Source organism: Chiloscyllium plagiosum, unplaced genomic scaffold (assembly GCF_037043375.1).
Source record: "Chiloscyllium plagiosum isolate Xiang-an unplaced genomic scaffold, Cpla_swu_hap1 HiC_scaffold_3, whole genome shotgun sequence".
NCBI classification, from domain to species: domain Eukaryota; kingdom Metazoa; phylum Chordata; class Chondrichthyes; order Orectolobiformes; family Hemiscylliidae; genus Chiloscyllium; species Chiloscyllium plagiosum.
Window position 1 is genome coordinate 104,602,484 of NW_028270141.1, and position 18,887 is coordinate 104,621,370.

General features: G+C 43.4%; 1 protein-coding gene across 4 annotated transcripts in view; it reads left to right on the forward strand.

Moving 5' to 3' along the window:
* Positions 1 to 18,887, forward strand: part of rngtt (RNA guanylyltransferase and 5'-phosphatase) — a 419,390-nt gene continuing 400,503 nt past the window's right edge. For 2 of the 4 annotated variants that reach the window (XM_087982267.1, XM_087982268.1), the window contains exon 1: positions 10 to 407. In XM_087982267.1, the coding sequence (XP_087838393.1) occupies positions 344 to 407 (64 nt within the window). In that variant the 5' untranslated portion in view covers positions 10 to 343. Of the gene's footprint in view, positions 408 to 18,887 lie in introns of all 4 variants that reach the window. The other 2 variants (XM_043686797.2, XM_087982269.1) reach the window with 2 other exon arrangements.

Here is an 18,887-nt window from a genome sequence, read left to right on the forward strand (position 1 = left end):
GCGCCGGCGTGGAGCTTGCTCGTTGCCAACGGTTTGAAGAAGGTCCTCCAGCGGCAGCGGATTTACACCATAAACCCCCCCCCCCGGCCCGGGAACCACCGACTCGGCTTCAGCGGCGTTTCCGCGGATCTTCGCTTTTAAATCAACAACAACAACAACAAAATACAAGCGGTACCGGGACGTTAGGGGCCGGTTTGAGGCCTCCAAGCCGGGGACTCGCCTCTGATGTGAGGAGGGAAAGAACCCGGCGAGGATCCAGCGGTTACTGGGTGGCGACATTTCCCCTCCCCTCCCCCTGCTGCCGCCAGGAGCAGAGAACTTGTGGCGGTGTGAAATATCCAGCATGTCAAACAGCGCAATCCCCCCGCGATGGTTACATTGTCCCAGGAGAGGACAACCAGTAGCAGGTGAGTGTCAGAAATCAGGCCATGGCGGGGCCGATGCCTTTGCGTTTGTTTATTGTTATTGTCTCTGATTAGTTGCATTGTGCAATAATTCACAATACTGAGGAGGTCAACGTCTTGGGGGGGAGGGGGCTTGAAAACTTGCTTCCTGGCCTCGCTGAATTGAAATGATTTGGTCTGGGGGTTGCTGCAGTGTTGTTTAGCATCCAATCATAACAAGGTAGCACATTTCAAATGTTTAAGTTGAAGAAGGAACGCTTTTCACTTGTGGATGGATGGGCGCCTCCGAGTATTCATTAATCCAACTAATAGGTCAATTCGTTCTGGTAAAGAAGACGCTTGTGTTGTTTCTTTATTTATAAGCTTCCTTTGTAACTGTCTAAATGTTGTTGAAATTGATTAAAAGAACACATTGAACCAAATCCTCTGAAAGTGAAATGAAATATCGGTAATCTCTTTACTGCAATGTGTTTATTGAAAACTTTACTATGTTCTGAACACCCTCTGACGCCTTCTAGTGCTTGTAACTTGTGAGTTCACTTGAACCTGATGTACAGTAGATGGTTGTACTGTACTGTATAAAGATTTTTCTTCACTGACAAAGCTTTACATAGCAATAATTGCAGAATTGAATGGGGCATGTGAAGTAGGTGCAGAATTAGATAATTAGCCCTTTAAATCTGATCTGCAGAAACTGTGTGTGTGTGTGTTTATTTGTTTGTTTGTTTTGAGATCCACATCTCTCCAATTGATATTTGGTCCCCCAGCCTAACAAGAGTCTATTTAACTTTGCCTTAAAATATTAAATGACCTTGTCTCAACAAAGATCTGAGGTGAAGAGTTCCAAAATCGTGCAACCTCAGAAAAAAAAGTCTTCACCTCTCTCTTGAAAGGGTAATCCTTAATTTTGAAACTATATCATGAGTCACAGAGTCATATAGCATGGAAATAGACCCTTCGGTCCAACTATAGTTCATGCTGACTTTAATCCCAAGTTAAACTAGTCCCACCTGTCTGGTTTTGGCACCTGTCCCTCAAACATTTCTTATTCGTGTACATATCTTTTAAACATTGTAACTGTACTCGCATCCACCACTTAGTCTGGAATTTCATTCCACACACGAACCACTCTCTGTACAAAAAGAATGCATTCCATGAGTTTTTAAATCTTTCTTCTTTCACCTTAAAAATGTGACCCTAATCTTAAAATCTCCCACCTGAGGGAAAAGAGACCTGCCATTCACTTTATTTATACCCGTCATGATTTTATAAACTTCAACAGGGCCACTGTTCTACCTTGTACACTTAAGTGAAAAAAAGTCCCAGCCTATCTAGCCTCTTCCCCATAACTCAAACCCTCAAGTACCAGCAATAGCATGGCAAATCTGAACCTTCTCCAGCTTAGACCATAAGACAAAGGAGTGTGGAAGTAAGGCCATTGGGCCCATCGAATCCACTCCGCCACTTAATCATGGCTGATGGGCATTTCAACTCCACTTACCCGCATTCTCTCCGTAGCCCTTAATTCCTCGTGACATCAAGAATTTATCAATCTCTGCCTTGAAGAGCGTTCCGGCCTCCACTGCACTCCGCGGCAATGAATTCCACAGGCCCACCACTCTCTGGCTGAAGAAATGTCTCCGCATTTCTGTTCTGAATTGACCCCCTCTAATTCTAAGGCTGTGCCCACGGGTCCTAGTCTCCTCGCCTAACGGAAACAATTTCCTAGCGTCCACCCTTTCCAAGCCATGTATTACCTTGTAAGTTTCTATTAGATCTCCCCTTAACCTTCTAAACTCCAATGAATACAATCCCAGGATCCTCAGCCGTTCCTCGTATGTTAGACCTACCATTCCAGAGATCATCCGTGTGAATTTCCGCTGGACACGCTCCAGTGCCCGTATGTCTTTCCTGAGGTGTGGGGACCAAGACTGGACACAGTACTCCAAATGGGGCCTAACCAGAGCTTTATAAAGTCTCAGTAGCACATCGCTGCTTTTATATTGCAACCCTCTTGAGATAAATGACAACATTGCATTTGCTTTCTTAATCATGGATTCAACCTGCATGTTTACCTTGAGAGAATCCTCGACTAGCACTCCCAGATCCCTTTGTACTTTGGCTTTACGAATTTTCTCACCGTTTAGAAAGTAGTCCATGCTCGTATTCTTTTTCCCAAAGTGCAAGACCTCGCATTTGCTCAAATTGAATTTCATCAGCCATTTCCTGGACCACTCTCCCAAACTGTCTAGATCCTTCTGCAGCCTCCCCACTTCCTCAGCTCTACCTGCCTGACCACCTAACTTCGTATCATTGGCAAACTTCGCTAGAATGCCCCCAGTCCCTTCATCCAGATCATTAATATATAACGTGAACAGCTGCGGCCCCAACACTGAACCCTGCGGGACACCGCTTGTCACCGGCTGCCATTCCGAAAAAGAACCTTTTATCCCAACTCTCTGCCTTCTGTCAGACAGCCAATCCTCAATCCATACCAGTAGCTCACCTCGAACACCATGGGCCCTCACCTTACTCAGCAGCCTCCCGTGTGGCACCTTATCAAAGGCCTTTTGGAAGTCTAGATAGACCACATCCACTGGGTTTCCCTGGTCTAACCTACTTGTCACCTCTTCAAAGAATTCTAACAGGTTTGTCAGGCACGACCTCCTCTTACTAAATCCATGTTGACTTGTTCTAATCCGACCCTGCTCTTCCAAGAATTTAGAAACCTAATCCTTAACAATGGATTCTAGAATTTTACCAACAACCGAGGTTAGGCTAATTGGCCTATAATTTTCCATCTTTTGCCTTGATCCTTTCTTGAACAAGGGGGTTACATCAGCGATCTTCCAATCATCTGGGACTTTCCCTGACTCCAGTGACTTTTGAAAGATCTCAACCAACGCCTCCGCTATTTCCTCAGCCACCTCCCTCAGAACTCTAGGATGTAGCCCATCGGGGCCAGGAGATTTATCAATTTTTAGACCTTTTAGCTTTTCTAGCACTTTCTCTTTTGTAATGGCAACCATACTCAACTCAGCCCCCTGACTCTCTTTAATTGTTGGGATATTACTCATGTCTTCCACTGTGAAGACTGAAGCAAAGTACTTTTAAGTTCTCCAGCTATTTCCTTATCTGCCATCACTAGGCTTCCAGCATCAGTTTGAAGTGGCCCAATGTCTACTTTTGCCTGTCGTTTGTTTCTTATGTATTGAAAGAAACTTTTACTATCATTTCTAATATTACTGGCTAGCCTACCTTCATATTTGAACCTCTCCTTCCTTATTTCTCTCTTTTTATCCTCTGTTTGTTTTTGTAGCCTTCCCAATCTTCTGATTTCCCAGTGCTCTTGGCCACTTTATAGGATCTCTCTTTTTCTTAGATACATTTCCTGACTTCCTTTGTCAGCCATGGCTGTGTAATCCCTCCCCGGATAATCTTTCTTTTCTTGGGGATGAACCTCTGTACTGTGTCCTCAATTCTACCCACAAACTCCTGCCATTTTTGCTCTACTGTATTCCCCACTAGGCTCTGCTTCCAGTCGATTTTCGTCAGTTCCTCTCTCATGCCCTCATAATTACCTTTATTTAACTGTAACACCATTACGTCCGATTTTGCCTTCTCTCTTTCAAACTGCAGACTGAACTCTACCATATTATGATCACTGCTTCCTAAGTGTTCCCTTACTTTAAGATCTTTTATAAAGTCTGGTTCATTACATAGCACTAGGTCCAGTTGTGAGCTCCATGACAAGCTGTTCCAAAAAGCCATCCTGTAAGCATTCCATGAATTCCCTTTCTTTGGATCCACTGGCAACATTATTTACCGAGTCCACCTGCATATTGAGGTCCCCCATGATCACCGTGACCATGCCTTTCTGACATGCTTAATGATATCCTTTCTATAAAAGGGTAACCAGAACTACATACAGTACTCTAGAAGAGGCTTCACCAATGTTCAGTACAACCTCAACATAACATTTCAGCTCCTATACTTTAAAGGTCTGATCAATGAGGGCAAACATGCTAAATACCTTCTTAATCAGCCTATCTATATGTGATGCAAACTTCAAAGAATTATGTATCTGAGCCCCTAGGTCTCTCTGTTCTACAACACTACCCAAGGCCCTACCATTTTTTGTATAAATCCTGCCCATATGTGTTTTACCAAAATGCAATATCTTGTAATTATCCAAATTAAACTCCACCTGCCACTCTTTAGTCCATTGAACAAATCAGTCAAGATCTCTTTGTAATCTGAGATAACCTTCTTCACTGTCCACGATATTACCAATCTTGGTGTCATTACAAACGTACTAACCATGCCTTCTATGTTCTCATCTAAATCGTGAGAATAAAATCTAAAAGTGGACCCAGCACCGATTTCTGTGGAACGCTGCTGGTTACAGACCTCCAGTCTGAAAAACAACCCTGCACTATCACTCTCTGACACCCATTAGGCCAATTTTGTATCCAATTGGCACATTCTGTGAATCCCACATGATCTAACTTTAGTAATGGGTCTATCATGCAGAACCTTGGCCTTTAAAGGTCCAAGTAAACAATGTCTGTTCCTCTGCCTGCATCAATCTTCTTGATTACTTCCTCAAAAAACTCAAGTCAAGTTTGTGAGACATAATTGCCTTTGCACAAAAACATGCTGACTATCCCTAACCAATTCTATAGGAATGACAGAAAGAGAGGCAAAAGAGGAGGGGGAGTGATGTTTTTGATTCAGAAAAACATTACTGCTGTAACTAGAGAAAGTTAAAAGTCACACAACACCAGATTATAGTCCAACAGGTTCATTTGGAAGCACTAGCTTTCCGAGCGCTGCTTCTTCATCAGGTGATTATGGAGTATAAGATCGTAGGACACAGAATTTATAGCAAAAGTTTACAATGTGATGTAACTGAAATTATAAGTTGAAAAAGACCTGGATTGTTTGTTAAGTCACTCATCTTTTAGAATCAGCATTTTGGTTTAATATGTAAGTTCCAGAGCTTTCTTAAATTTACATTCTCAAGTGAACTTTAACAGTAGGTGTCATGTTGGCCTGGATAATACATTTGAAGGTGTGATGTGCCCTGTGTGAGACTGTCTGTGCCACAACATTGAGACTGAATCTAATCTAAAAAAGGGATTTACAGAATCTTACATGGATTCATGCAGTTTTTGAGTGAAATAAAATGTAATTCTGCAAGTACAAATTCACCCCGCAAACCTTTATGGGTGCATGTGTGCTCGGGGTATGAGTGTCTATGTGTATGTGAGTGAGGGAGAGAGTAAAGGAGTATAAGTCTGTGAGAAGGGGAGTGTGAGAGTGCATGTGTGAGCGTATGAGAGAGGATCTGTCTGTGAGTGTAGTGCAGTGGGGTCACCTGTAGTGTGACATGAATCCAAGGTCCAAGCTGAGGCCATCTCCATGGCGACTGAACCTGGCTATCCGTCTCTGCTTGGCCACTTTGCGTTGTTAGGCGAAAGTGAGGACTGCAGATTACAGTTGAGAGTGTGGTGCTGGAAAAGCACAGCAGATGAGGTAGCATCCGAGGAACAGGAAAATCGAGGCAAAAGCCCGAAACATCGATTTTCCTGCTCCTCGGATGCTGCCTGACCTGCTGTGCTTTTCCAGCACCTCACTCTCAACACTCTGTTGTTGCCTGTCCCAAAGTCCGCCTTGGAGGATGGTCACCCGAGGATCTGAAGTTGAATGTCCCGGATCGCTGAAGTGTTCTCCGACTGGGAGAGAACACTCCTGTCTGTTGATTGTTGTGCAGTGTCCATTCATCCATTGTTGTAGCCTCTGCCCGGTCTCACCAATGTACCATGCCTCAGGGCATCCTTGTCTACAGCTTATGAGATAGACAACATTGGCCGAGTGACATGAGTACCTACCACATACCTGGTGGGAGGTGTCCCCACGTATAATGGTGGTAATTATGTCGACATTCTAACACATCCTGCAGAGTCGACCGTGACAATATTTTATGGTGTTGTCCTGAAAGCCGGGCAGTTTGCTGTGAACAACGATCTGTTTGAGGTTTGGTGGTTGTTTAAATGTGAGAACTGGAGGCATGGTGAAGGTCTTGGCGAGGTGCTTATCCTCATTGATAATGTGTTGCAGGCTGCAAAGACCATGGCGTATATTTTTGGCTCCCAGGAAGTACAAGACAATGAAGGGTACCCTGTTGGTTGCAGCTCGTGTCTGTCTCCTGAGGAGATCATTACGGCTTCTCGCTGTGGCACATTTGAACTGGCGGTCGATGAGTTGAGCATCATACTCCGTTCTTATGAGGGCATCCTTGAGTACTTCCAAGTGCCCATCACGTACCTCTTCATCTGAACAGATCCTGTGTATGCGTAGGGCTTATCTGTTGGGGATGGCTGTTTTAATTTGTTTTGGATGGAAGCTGGAGTAGTGTAGCATTGTGAGGTTATCCGTGGGTTTGTGGTAGAGTGAGCTGCTGAAATGCCCGTCCTTGATGGAGTTGTTTCAGTGACTCCTTGCCATATGTCCAGAGGAAGAAAATGTCATCAATACATCTGCTGTGTAGTGTTGCTTGGAGGTCCCGCTTAGAGAAGAAGTCTTGTTTGAACCTGTGCATGAAAATGTTGGCATATTGGGCCCCCAGCTTCTGTTGCGGTACGACAGATTTCTTATAGAAACTCAGTACCCACAGACCGGTCAAAACAGGCAACAGCTTCAATACTCAACACCAACAACTGCCAACCTCCGAGCATTGCCCTACAACTCATCTGCTTTATCCTCGACCACAACATTTTCACTTTTGACAACCAGTTCTTCATCCAGACACACGGCACAGCCATGGGGATCAAATTTGCACCCCAATATGCCAACATTTTCATGCACAGGTTCGAACCTCCAACCAACCCTATTCACCAGATATATTGACAACATTTTCTTTCTCTGGACGTATGGCAAGGAGTCACTGAAACAACTATACAGTGAGATCAACGAGTTTAATCCCACCATCAAACTCACCATGGACGACTCTCTAGTATCTGTTTCATTCTTGAACACTTGCATCTCCAACAAAGATGTGCACTTCAGCACCTCAGTCTATTGCAAACCCATGGATAACCTCACGATGCTACACTTCTCCAGTTTCCATCCAAAACATACTAGAATAGCCATCCCCAATGGACAAGCCCGACGCATATACACGATCTGTTCAGATGAGGAGGAACGTGACGGGCACTTGGAAGTACTCAAGGATGTCCTCATAAGAACTGAATACGATACTCAACTCATCAACTGCCAGTTCTGACGTGCCATAGTGAGAAGCCATAATGACCTCCACAGGAGACAGACACGAGCTGCAACCAACAGGGTACTCTTCCTGGGAGCCGACAAACTACGCCATGTTCTTTGCAGCCTACAACATTTTATCAATGAGAATGAGCACCTCGCCATGACCTTCCCCATGCCTCCACTTCTCGTCTTTAGACAACCTTAGAAGAGTATAAAGGCAGTAGGAGTATACTTAAGAGGGAAATCAGGAGGGCAAAAAGGGGACATGAGATAGCTTTAGCAAATAGAATTAAGGAGAATCCAAAAGATTTTTACAAATATGTTCAGGACAAAAGGGTAACTAGGGAGAAAATAGGGCGCCTCAAAGATCAGCAAAGCGGCCTTTTTGTGGAGCTGCAGAAAATGGGGGTGATACTAAACAAGTATTTTGCATCAGTATTTACAGTGGAAAAGGATATGGAAGGTATAGACTGCAGGGAAATAGATGGGTGACACCTTGCAAAATGTCCATATTACAGAGGAGGAAGTGCTGGATGTCTTGAAATGCACAAAGGTGGATAAATCCCCAGGGCCTGATCAGGTGTACCCTAGAACTCTGTGGGAAGCGAGGGAAGTGATTGCTGGGCCTCTTGCTGAGATATTTGTATCATCGATAGTCACAGGTGAGGTGCAGGAAGACTGGAGGTTAGCTAACGTGGTGCCACTGTTTAAGAAGGGTGGTAAGGACAAGCCAGGGAACTATAGACCAGAGAGCCTGACTTCGGTGGTGGACAAGTTGTTGGAGGGAATCCTGAGGGACAGGATGTCCATGTATTTGGAAAGGCAAGGACTGATTAGGGATAGTCAGCGTGGCTTTGTGCATGGGAAATCATGTCTCATAAACTTGATTGAGCGTTTTGAGGAAGTAACAAAGAGGATTGATGAGGGCAGAGAGGTAGATGTGATCTATATGGACTTCAGTAGGGTGTTTGACAAGGTTCCCCATGGGAGGCTGATTAACAAGGTTAGATCTCATGGAATAAAGGGAGAACTAGCCATTTGGATACAGAACTGGCTCAAAGGTAGAAGACAGAGGGTGGTGGTGAAGGTTTATTTTTCAGACTGGAGGCCTGTGACCAATGGAGTGCCACAAGGATCGGTTCTGGGTCCTCTACTTTTTGTCATTTACATAAATGATTTGAATGCGAGCATAAGAGGTACAGTTAGTAAGTTTGCAGATGACACCAAAATTGGAGGTGTACAGCGAAGAGGGTTACCTCAGATTACAACAGGATCTGGACCAGATGGGCCAATGGGCTGAGAAGTGGCAGATGGAGTTTAATTCAGGTAAATGTGAGGTGCTGCATTTTGGGAAAGCAAATCTTAGCAGGACTTATACAGTTAATGGTAAGGTCCTCGGGAGTGTTGCTGAACAAAGAGACCTTGGAGTGCAGGTTCATAGTTCCTTGAAAGTGGAGTCGCAGGTAGATAGGATAGTGAAGGCGGCATTTGGTATGCTTTCCTTTGTTGGTCAGAGTATTGAGTACAGGAGTTGGGAGGTCATGTTGAGGCTGTACAGGACATTGGTTAGGCCACTGTTGAAATATTGCGTGAAATTCTGGTCTCCTTCCTATCGGCAAGATGTTATGTAACCTGAAAGGGTTTAGGAATGATTACCAAGGCTGTTGCCAAGGTTGGAGGATTTGAGCTGTTGGGAGAGGTTGCATAGGCTGGGGCTGTTTTCCCTGGAGCACCGAAGGCTGAGGGGTGACCTTTTATAGAGGTTTACAAAATTATGAGGGGCATGAATAGGATAAATAGACCAAGTCTTTTCCTCGGGGTTGGGGAGTCCAGAACTAGAGGGCATAGGTTTAGGGTGAGGGGGGAAAGATATAAAAGAGACCTAAGGGGTGACTTTTTCACGCAGAGGGTGGTAGTGTATGGAATGAACTGCCAGAAGAAGTGTTGGAGGCTGGTACTGCAACATTTAAAAGGCATTTGGATGGGTATATGAATAGGAAGGGTTTGGAGGGATATGGGCTGGGTGCTGGGAGGTGGGACTAGATTGGGTTGGGATATCTGGTCAGCATGGACGGGTTGGACCAAAGGGTCTGTTTCCGTGCTGTACATCTGTGACTCTATAACCACCAAACCTCAAACAGATAATTGTTTGTAGCAAGCTGCCTGGCTTTCAGGGCAACAACATACAATGTTGTTACGGTAGACCCTGCAAGATGTGTCAGAGTGTCGACAAGCATATCACCATTACACGTGGGGACACCTCCCACCACGTATATGGCAGGTACTTGTGACTCGGCTAACGTTGTCTATCTCATATGCTGCAGGCAAGGATGCCCTGAGGCATGGTACATTGGTGAGACTGAGCAGAGGCTATGGCAACGGATGAATGGACGTGCACAATAATCAACAGACGAAATGTTCCCTCCTAGTCGGAGAGCACTTCAGCAATCTGGGACATTCAACCACGGGCCCAAGGCGGACTTCGGGGCAGGCAACAATGCAAAATGGCTGAGCAGAGGCTGATAGCTCAATTCGGTACCCGTGGGGATGGCCTCAATCGGTACCTTGGGTTCATGTTGCACTACAGACCTCCCAGCAGTGGCCAGGACCAAGGGCGCAAGATGTACCAGGAAATAGATAGGGTATGTCAGAAAGGCAAGGTCACCATGATCATGGGGGACTTCAATATGCAAATGGACTGGGTGAATAATGTTGCTGGAGGATCCAAAGAAAGGGAATTCATGGAACGTTTACAGGATGGCTTTTTGGAACTGCTTGTGATGGAGCCCACAAGGGAGGATAACAGAGAAAAAAGGAAGGAGTGAATCAAACATGAAGGTAATTTAGCCAGTAATATTAGACATGATAGTAAAAGTTTCTTTCAATACATGAAAAACAAATGAGAGGCAAAAGTAGAAATTGGGCTGCTCCAAATTGATGTCTAATGATAGGAGATAAGGAAATAGCTGAAGAACTTAATAAGTACATTGCGTCAGTCTTCATAGTGGAAGACATGAGTACTATCCCAGCAATTAAGGAGAGTCAGGGGGCAGAGTTGAATACAAAAGAGAAAGTGCTAGAAAAGCTAAAAGTTCTAAAAATTGATAAATCACCTGGCCCCGATGGGCTACATCCTAGTGTTCCGAGGGAGGTGGCTGAAGAAATAGCGGAGGTGTTGGTTGTGATTTTTCATAAAATCATTGGAGTCAGGGAAAGTCCTAGATGATTGGAAAATCACTGTTGTAACCCCCTTGTTCAAGAAAGGATCAAGACAAAAGATGGAAAATTTACAGGCCGATTAGCCTAAACTCAGTTGTAGGTAAAATTCTAGAATCCATTGTTAAGGATGAGATTTCTAAATTCTTGGAAGTGCAGGGTCAGATTAGAACAAGTCAGTTTGGGTTTAGTAAGGGGAGGTTGTGCCTGACAAACCTGTTAGAATTCTTTGAAGAGTTAACAGGTAGGTTAGACCAGGGAAACCTAGTGAAAGTTATCTACCTAGACTTCCAAAAGGCCTTTGATAAGGTGCCTCATGGGATGCTGCTGAGTAAGCTTAGGGCCCATGGTGTTTGAGGTGAGCTACTGGTATGGATTGAGGATTGGCAGTCTGACAGAAGGCAGAGAGTTGGGAAAAAGGTTCTTTTTTGGAATGGCAGCTGGTGACAAGTGGTGTCCCGCAGGCTTCAGTGTTGGGGCTGCAGCTGTTCACTTTATATATTAATGATCTGGATGAAGGTGTTAGGGGCGAAGTTTGCTGATGATACAAAGTTAGGTGGACAGGCAGGTAGTTCTGAGGAGGTGGGGAGGCTGCAGAAAGACAGTTTAGGAGAGTGGTCCAAGAAATGGCTGATGAAATTCAGTGTGAGGAAACGTGAGGTCTTGCACTTTGGAAAAAAGAATATAGGGACGGACTATTTTCTAAATGGTGAGAAAATTCATAAAGCCAAAGTGTAAAGGGATCTGGGAGTGCTGGTCCAGGATTCTCTAAAGGTTGACTTGCAGGTTGTCAGTGGTTAAGAAAGCAAATGTAATGTCATTTATCTCAAGAGAGTTGGAATGTAAAAGCAGCAATGTGCCACTGAGACTTTATAAAGCTTGGTTAGGCCCAATTTAGAATACCGAGTCCAGTTTTGGTCCCCACACTAAGGAAGGACATACTGGCACTGGAGCGTATCCAGCAGAGATTCACACGGATGGTTCCTGGAATGGTAGGCCTAACATATGATGAACAGCTGAAGATCCTGGGATTGTATTTATTGGAGTTTAGATGGTTGAGGGGAGATCTAATAGAAACTGACAAGATAATGCATGGCTTAGAAAGGGTGGACACTGAGAATTTGTTTCTGCCAGGCAAGGATCCTAGGACTTGTGGGCTCAGTCTTAGAATTAGAGGGGGTCAATTTAGAACAGAAATGGGGAGACATTTCTTCAGTCAGAGAGTGATGGGCCTGTGGAATTCATTGTCACGGAATGCAGTGGAGGTCAGGACATTAAATGTCTTCAAGGCAGAGATTGATAAGTTCTTAATCTTGCAAGGAATTAAGGGATCGGGAAGAGTACGGGTAAGCAGCGTTGAAATGCTCATCAGCCATGATTGAATGGCAGAGTGGACTCAATGGACTGAATGGCCTTACTTCCGCTCCGACTTCTTGTGGTCTTGCAGGTGACCCCACTGCACTACGCGCACACACACATACTCACAGATATAGACACATACTCACAGACCTTTACATACATAAGCTCTCTCTCATACACTCACACATACACCCCCACACTCTCACATGCACCCTCTCGTACCCCTTTACACTCACACTCATTCATGTACACATTGACACAGTCTCTCACAGACACTCATACTCCCCCCACCGCGCGCGTGTAGACGCACGTAGGCACGCACACACACACACAAACATAAGTTTGTGCGGTGAACTTGTACTTGCAGAATTACATTTTATTTTGCTCAAAATCTGCATGAATCCATGTAAGATTCTGTTAATCCCTTTTTTAGATTAGAATCATTCTGAACATTGGGCAGAGGCAGGCTCACACAGGGCATCTCACACCTTTAGTGCATTATCTGGGCTAACATGGCACCTACTGTTAAAGTTCACTTAAGAATGTAATTTTAAGAAAGTTCTGGAATTTACATATGAAAGAACTGAAACCACCATGCCCATTCTGAAAGATGAGAGACTTAAGAAACAATCCAGGTCTTTTTTAACTTATAATTTCAGTTACATTACACTGTAAATGTTTGCTATAAATTCTGTGTCTAATGATCTTATATTCCACAACCACCTGACGAAGGAGCAGCGCTCTGAAAGCTAGTGCTTCCAAATAAACCTGTTGGACTATAACCCGGTGTTGTGTGGTTTTTTTAACTTGGTACACTCCAGTCCAACACTGGCACCTCCAAATCCTAACTAGAGAAAATATTTCTGAAAACCTTTGTCCTGTGAAAATATATGGGGTTACAATTAGAAATAAAAAAGGAATGATCACCTTGAAAGGCCTTTGCCCGAAACGTTGATTTTCCTGCTTCTCGGATGCTGCCTGACCTGCTGTGCCTTTCCAGCACCACTCGACTCTAATCTCCAGCAATGGCAGTACTCCCTTTCGCCTTGTCCTACAAACCACCCAGTCGTCACAGGGAAATTGAGGAACAAATATGTAGAGAGATCTCACATATATGTAAGAATAATGAGGTCGTAATAGCAGGAGATTTTAAGTTGCCAATCATTGACTGTGGCTTCCAGAATGTTAAACGTTTGAATCATGAAGAATTCATTAATGTGTTCAAGAAAATATTCTTTATCAATATGTAAGTGTTCCTATTGGAGAAGGAGCAAAACCTGTCATTCTCTTGGTTAATAAGCAGGACTCGCCCACAAGAGGAACCTCCCTTTGACATTCACCTTGTCAAATCCATTCAGTATTGAGTCATAGAGTTGTACAGCATGGAAACAGATACTTAGGTCCAACTTGTCCATGCGTGCGAGATGTCCTAAGTTGACCCATTCCCATTTGCCAGCATTTGGCCCATATCCCTCGAAACCCTTCCAATTCATAAACCCATCTGTCATTCCCTGGCTTATACACTTTAGCCACTCTTCTAAGTTTCATTGGAAACAAGTCAAGCCTGTCCAAACTATCCAGGTAACCACCTGCTCATTCCAGCTAGTAAACCTCCTCTGAAATGGTTCCAAAGGATTTAAATCCTTCTTTAAATAAAGAGTCCAAAACTGCATACATTATTCAATATGTGGTCTTACCAATGCCCCATGTAACAGCTTTGCTTTCTCTTTAAATAAAACCGAAATGTTGCAGATGTTGGAAATCTGCAACAAAAACACAAACTGCGGGAGAAACTCAGCAGGTCTGACAGCATTTGTTGACAGATAAAAAGAGTTCATGTTTTGAGTACAATATAACTCTTTTTCGATTCAGAAGACGACATTAGGTTGTTGCAGCATTTCCTGTTTTTGATATCCTTACTTTCAATTCCTCTTAAAATATATGTTGGCATCCCATTAGCTACCTTGGTTACATGATGTGTATATATATATATATATCAACATTTGTGTCACATGCACCAGAGCATCTAAATTACTTTGCATCTTGGAATTTTGAAGTTTTTCTTTGTTTAAGTAATGCTTTTTTATTATTTCCTGCCAAAGTGAACAACTTCATGTTTTCCCACATTATATTCTGTTTGTCAACGTTCTGCTCACTCAATCACTCTTGGCCCCAGTCTTCTCCCTTCCAAATTTGGATGTAAAATTCAACATATTGTCGTTGTTTGAGGTGCGTTTATTCTGAGATTATTAATTAATTCTGTCTCAACTCCCAATACTAAGTTTAATATAACCTGCCCTCTGGTCAGTTCCAGAAAGTGTGCTCTAAGCAACTATGTCATAAGCAGTCTGTGAACTCCTCAACGAGGCTAAAACTGTCAGTCTGATTTTTCCTAAAAGGTAAAGTCTATCATGCTTATAGTTATCCCTTTATTACAAGCAACTAATATTTATTCTTGTATACTTTGTCTCACTTTGTGCTGACTGTCCAGGGGGCCTGGAGACCAGTTTCACTAGTGATTATTCCTCATCTTCACCCAAACTGATTCTACATCCTGATTTCCTGAATCAAGTCCAACTCTATTGCATAAATGGCATCCTCAATAATCATATGCCATGTAAACTCAAGAATAAATGTTAGACAAGCAATTTAAACAATGTAAGAATAAAAGCCAATTTCTGCAGATGCTGGAAATCTGAAATAAAAATAGTGCTGGAGAACTTTGGATAGAGAAACAGAATTGACGTTTCAAATCCAATATGACTCTTCAGAATAATTTATTCTTTTCCTTGTCTATATAACTTATAAGTGTAACACAAAAATTCTAAATTAAAAAAAAAAGATTTTAGAGTTTGGATTAAGATAGAAAAAGAAGTAGGCTACTTAAAAATATTCAAACTCAACCAAGTTCGCTGGTGAGAGGTGCTGTGGTTACTAATCTTGCTTGTGTTGGAGGCAGAGGGAAGGAGTGGACAATGAAATTATTAAAGCCACAAAGTGATGTAAAGATATGTATTAGGTGTAGGGATAGGCTACTCAACCCCTCGATAACAACATAATGGCTGAATCTGATTACTTTACATTTCTATCTACCCATTCCCTTTTGCTTATAAAGAATCTATCTACCTCTGCCTTATAAATATTCAAAATCTCTGCTTCCACCATTCTTCGAGGAAGTGAGTTCTCTCAGTGCTCTCAACACAGAAAAAAAAATCTCATTGTCTCTTTTCCTAAATAGTGAGCCCCCATTGTTTCCACCTTCACCGTGCCAAAACCTCACCCAGTCCAGGTATTAATCTAAGAAGCCTTCTCTGAACTGCTTCCATTTACATCCTCCTTTAAATAAGGAGCCTGATACTGTACACCATACTCCAGAAGTCCAACTAATGCTTTGTATAACTGAAACATGGCCACTTGATTGTATTGTATTCAATTTTCCCTCATAATAAACAATGACATTCTGTCAATTTTCCTAGTAATTGCTGTACATATATATAAACTTTTGTGATTTGTACACTTGGGCACTCTGATCCCTCTGCATTGACGAGCTCTGCACTGTCTTGTCATTTAGATAAAATGCATTCTGTTCTTCCTGCCAGAATAGACAATGTCACATTTTTCTGCGTTATACTCATATTTGCCAGAAATTAAATCAAATGATTGGTTTCAATATCACCAAGTGCAAAATTTATAATACTGCTGTCACTGGTTGCTCTGTCTCCAATACTGGTTAGAGTCATACCAAATAGAAAAGAAGATGCTTTTGGCTGCTGGAGACCAACTATCTCAGGACTTTGCTGCAGGGGTTCGTTATGACACTGCCTTCAGGCCCAAACATCTTCAATTGCTTCATCAATAACCTTTTCTCCATCATCAGGCACAAATGGTGAAGTCGCACTAATGTTTCCATAGTGTTCAATGCCATTCACAAATCCTCAGATAAGGAAGTGGTCTGTCTTTGTGTGCATTGAGGACAGACATGAGATAGAATTGAAAAGTAACATTTGTTCCACAAAAGGGCCATGCAATGATCATCTCCAACTAGTGAGTATCTGACAAGTTCCCCTTGAAACTCTGTGGGATCATTGGCATTGAACAGGACCCCAACTGCAATTGCCACATGCTGTGGGTATCAGAGCAGGTTCTTTGTGGCAAATCTTTTGATTCATCATTTGACCAAGTGTGGCATTAAGGAGCCAAAAGTGGAGTTGATGGGAATTGAGGGAAATCTTCTTTTTGGTTGGGGTCATACTTAGCACAAAGGGAAATGGTTGTTGTTGTTGGAAGTCAGTCATCTAGTTTCAGGACTTCATTGCAAGAGTTTCTTAGTGTCCAAGACGTAGCCATATTCAGCTCTTTCATCAACGATCTTCTCTCGGTCGTAAGGTCAGAAGTGGAGATGTGCAATCATCATTGAACAATGTTGAACACCATTTGCTATTGCTCGGTTGCTGAAATAGCCCAAGTCAAATTGTAGCAAGACCTGGACAACATTCAGGATTTGGATATTTTCTGATGCAAATGTTTCTTGCCACTTAAGTGTCAGGCAATGACCACCCCATATGGGAGACTCTGAACCTCATTTCTTGACATGGTGTTACCATCTCTAAACCATCTGTTATCCAGAAAAGTGAACTGTACCAGCCATACCATTGCTGCAAGAGCAGGTCAGAGTATGGGAATTATATAGTAAGTAACTCACTACTTTACACTCGAAAGCCTGAAACACCACCTACAAGACACAACTCTTGTTCGACTGGGACAACACTACTATTATAGGACAAGCAAAACAGAGAACAGCCAGGGAATTCCTAGAGGCATCCACTCATCCACAGATTCAATCAATAAGCACATTGATCTGGACCCAATATACCAGCCACTGCAGCGGACAGCTGGAACTGACAACCGGAAGCGGCAGATACAAATCACAATAAATGCTGGAGGAAGCATCACAGAAGCGCTTCACAGGAGGCTCCCAAGCACTGAGGATGTCACCTAGGCAGGGGACGAAACATCTGCAACACAAATTCCCAGCTCGGCGAACGGAACCACAACAACGAGCACTCGAGCTACAAATCTTCTCCCAAACTTTGAACACAAGTTAAATGTGTGATGACATACTCTCCACACAACACTCAAGAAACTTGACATCATCCAAAGCAAACTGACTCACTTGATTGGCACCCCATGTTACAACTTCGACATCCACTGTCTCCACCACTGGCATACAAAGGCAGCAGTGTGCACCATCTACAGGATACATTGCAACAACTCACCAATGCTCCTCTGAAACCACCTTCTAAACCCACAGACTCTGTTACCTAGAACAACAAGGGCATCAGTACATGGGGATATCACCACTTGCATGATTTGCGGAAAACTAATATGCAAGTACAGCACATAATAAGGAAGGCAAATGGAATTTTGGCATTTATTGCTAAAGGAAAAGAGTATAAAAGAAGGGAAGTGTATCTGCAACTGCATAAGGCATTAGTATGAAGTATTGTATACAAGTTTGGACCCCTTATGTAGAACAAAGAACAGGATCATTCGGGAGGCTAAGGGGATGATAGAGAGGAGTAAGAAGGAGGTAGTCACACCTAAGTTACAGGATAAAGGTTGCTGGATGACTGTCAGGAGAAGGAACAGGTGAACAGTGTAGATGAACGACCCCGTCTGGCTGTTCCCCTCAATAAGTATACCATTTTGGATACTGTTTGGGGGGAGTGACCTAGCATGGGAAAGCCACAGCAGCCAGGTTTCTGGTACTGAGCCTGACTCTGTGGCTCAGAAGGGAAGGGGGAGAGAATCTGAGAGCGATAGTGATAGGAGATTCAATCATGAGAAGAACAAACAGTAGATTCTGTGGTCATGAGTGAGATTCCCGGATGACATGTTGCCTCCTGAGTGCCAGGGTCAGGGAATGCTCTAAGGCATTCTACACTTGAGGAACAAGAGGATGGCCAGAGTGAAGGTCAGGCCGCTCAAGAATAGGGGAGGGAACTTGTACCTGGAGTCAGAGGAAGTTGGGGAGGTCCTTGATGAATTCTTTGCTTCACTACTGATTGCTACCGATGTCACATGCTAGTGAGACTAGGACCAGCCTAAATTGGGAGCAGATGTTCTCAAAGAAATGCACAACAGAAATGTGGAGGTTTTTGAGGAAGTTCTTGCTGATAGTGTTGGACAGGTTTGCCTCACTGAGGCAAGGAAGGGATAGTAGGTTGAAAGAACCTTGGGTGACAAGGGATGTGGAACATCTGGGCAAGAGGAAGATCGAAGTTTATTTAAGGTTGAGGAGGCATGGATCAAACAGGGTTTTAGAGGGTTACAAGGTAGCCAGGAAGGAACTAAAGAATGGACTTAGGAGAGCTAGAAGGCGGCATCAAAAAGCTTTAGCAGATAGGATTAAGGAAAACCCTAAGGCATTCTATACTTAGTGAGGAACAAGAGGATGGCCAGCGTGAGGGTAGGGCTGATCGGGGATAGTGGAGGGAACTTGCGCCTGGAGTCAGAGGAACTTGGGGGGATCCTTAATGAATACTTTGCTTCAGTATTCACTACTGAGAGGAACCTTGATGTTTCTGAGGACAGTGTGAAACAGACTGATATGCTAGAACAGGTTGATGTTAAGAA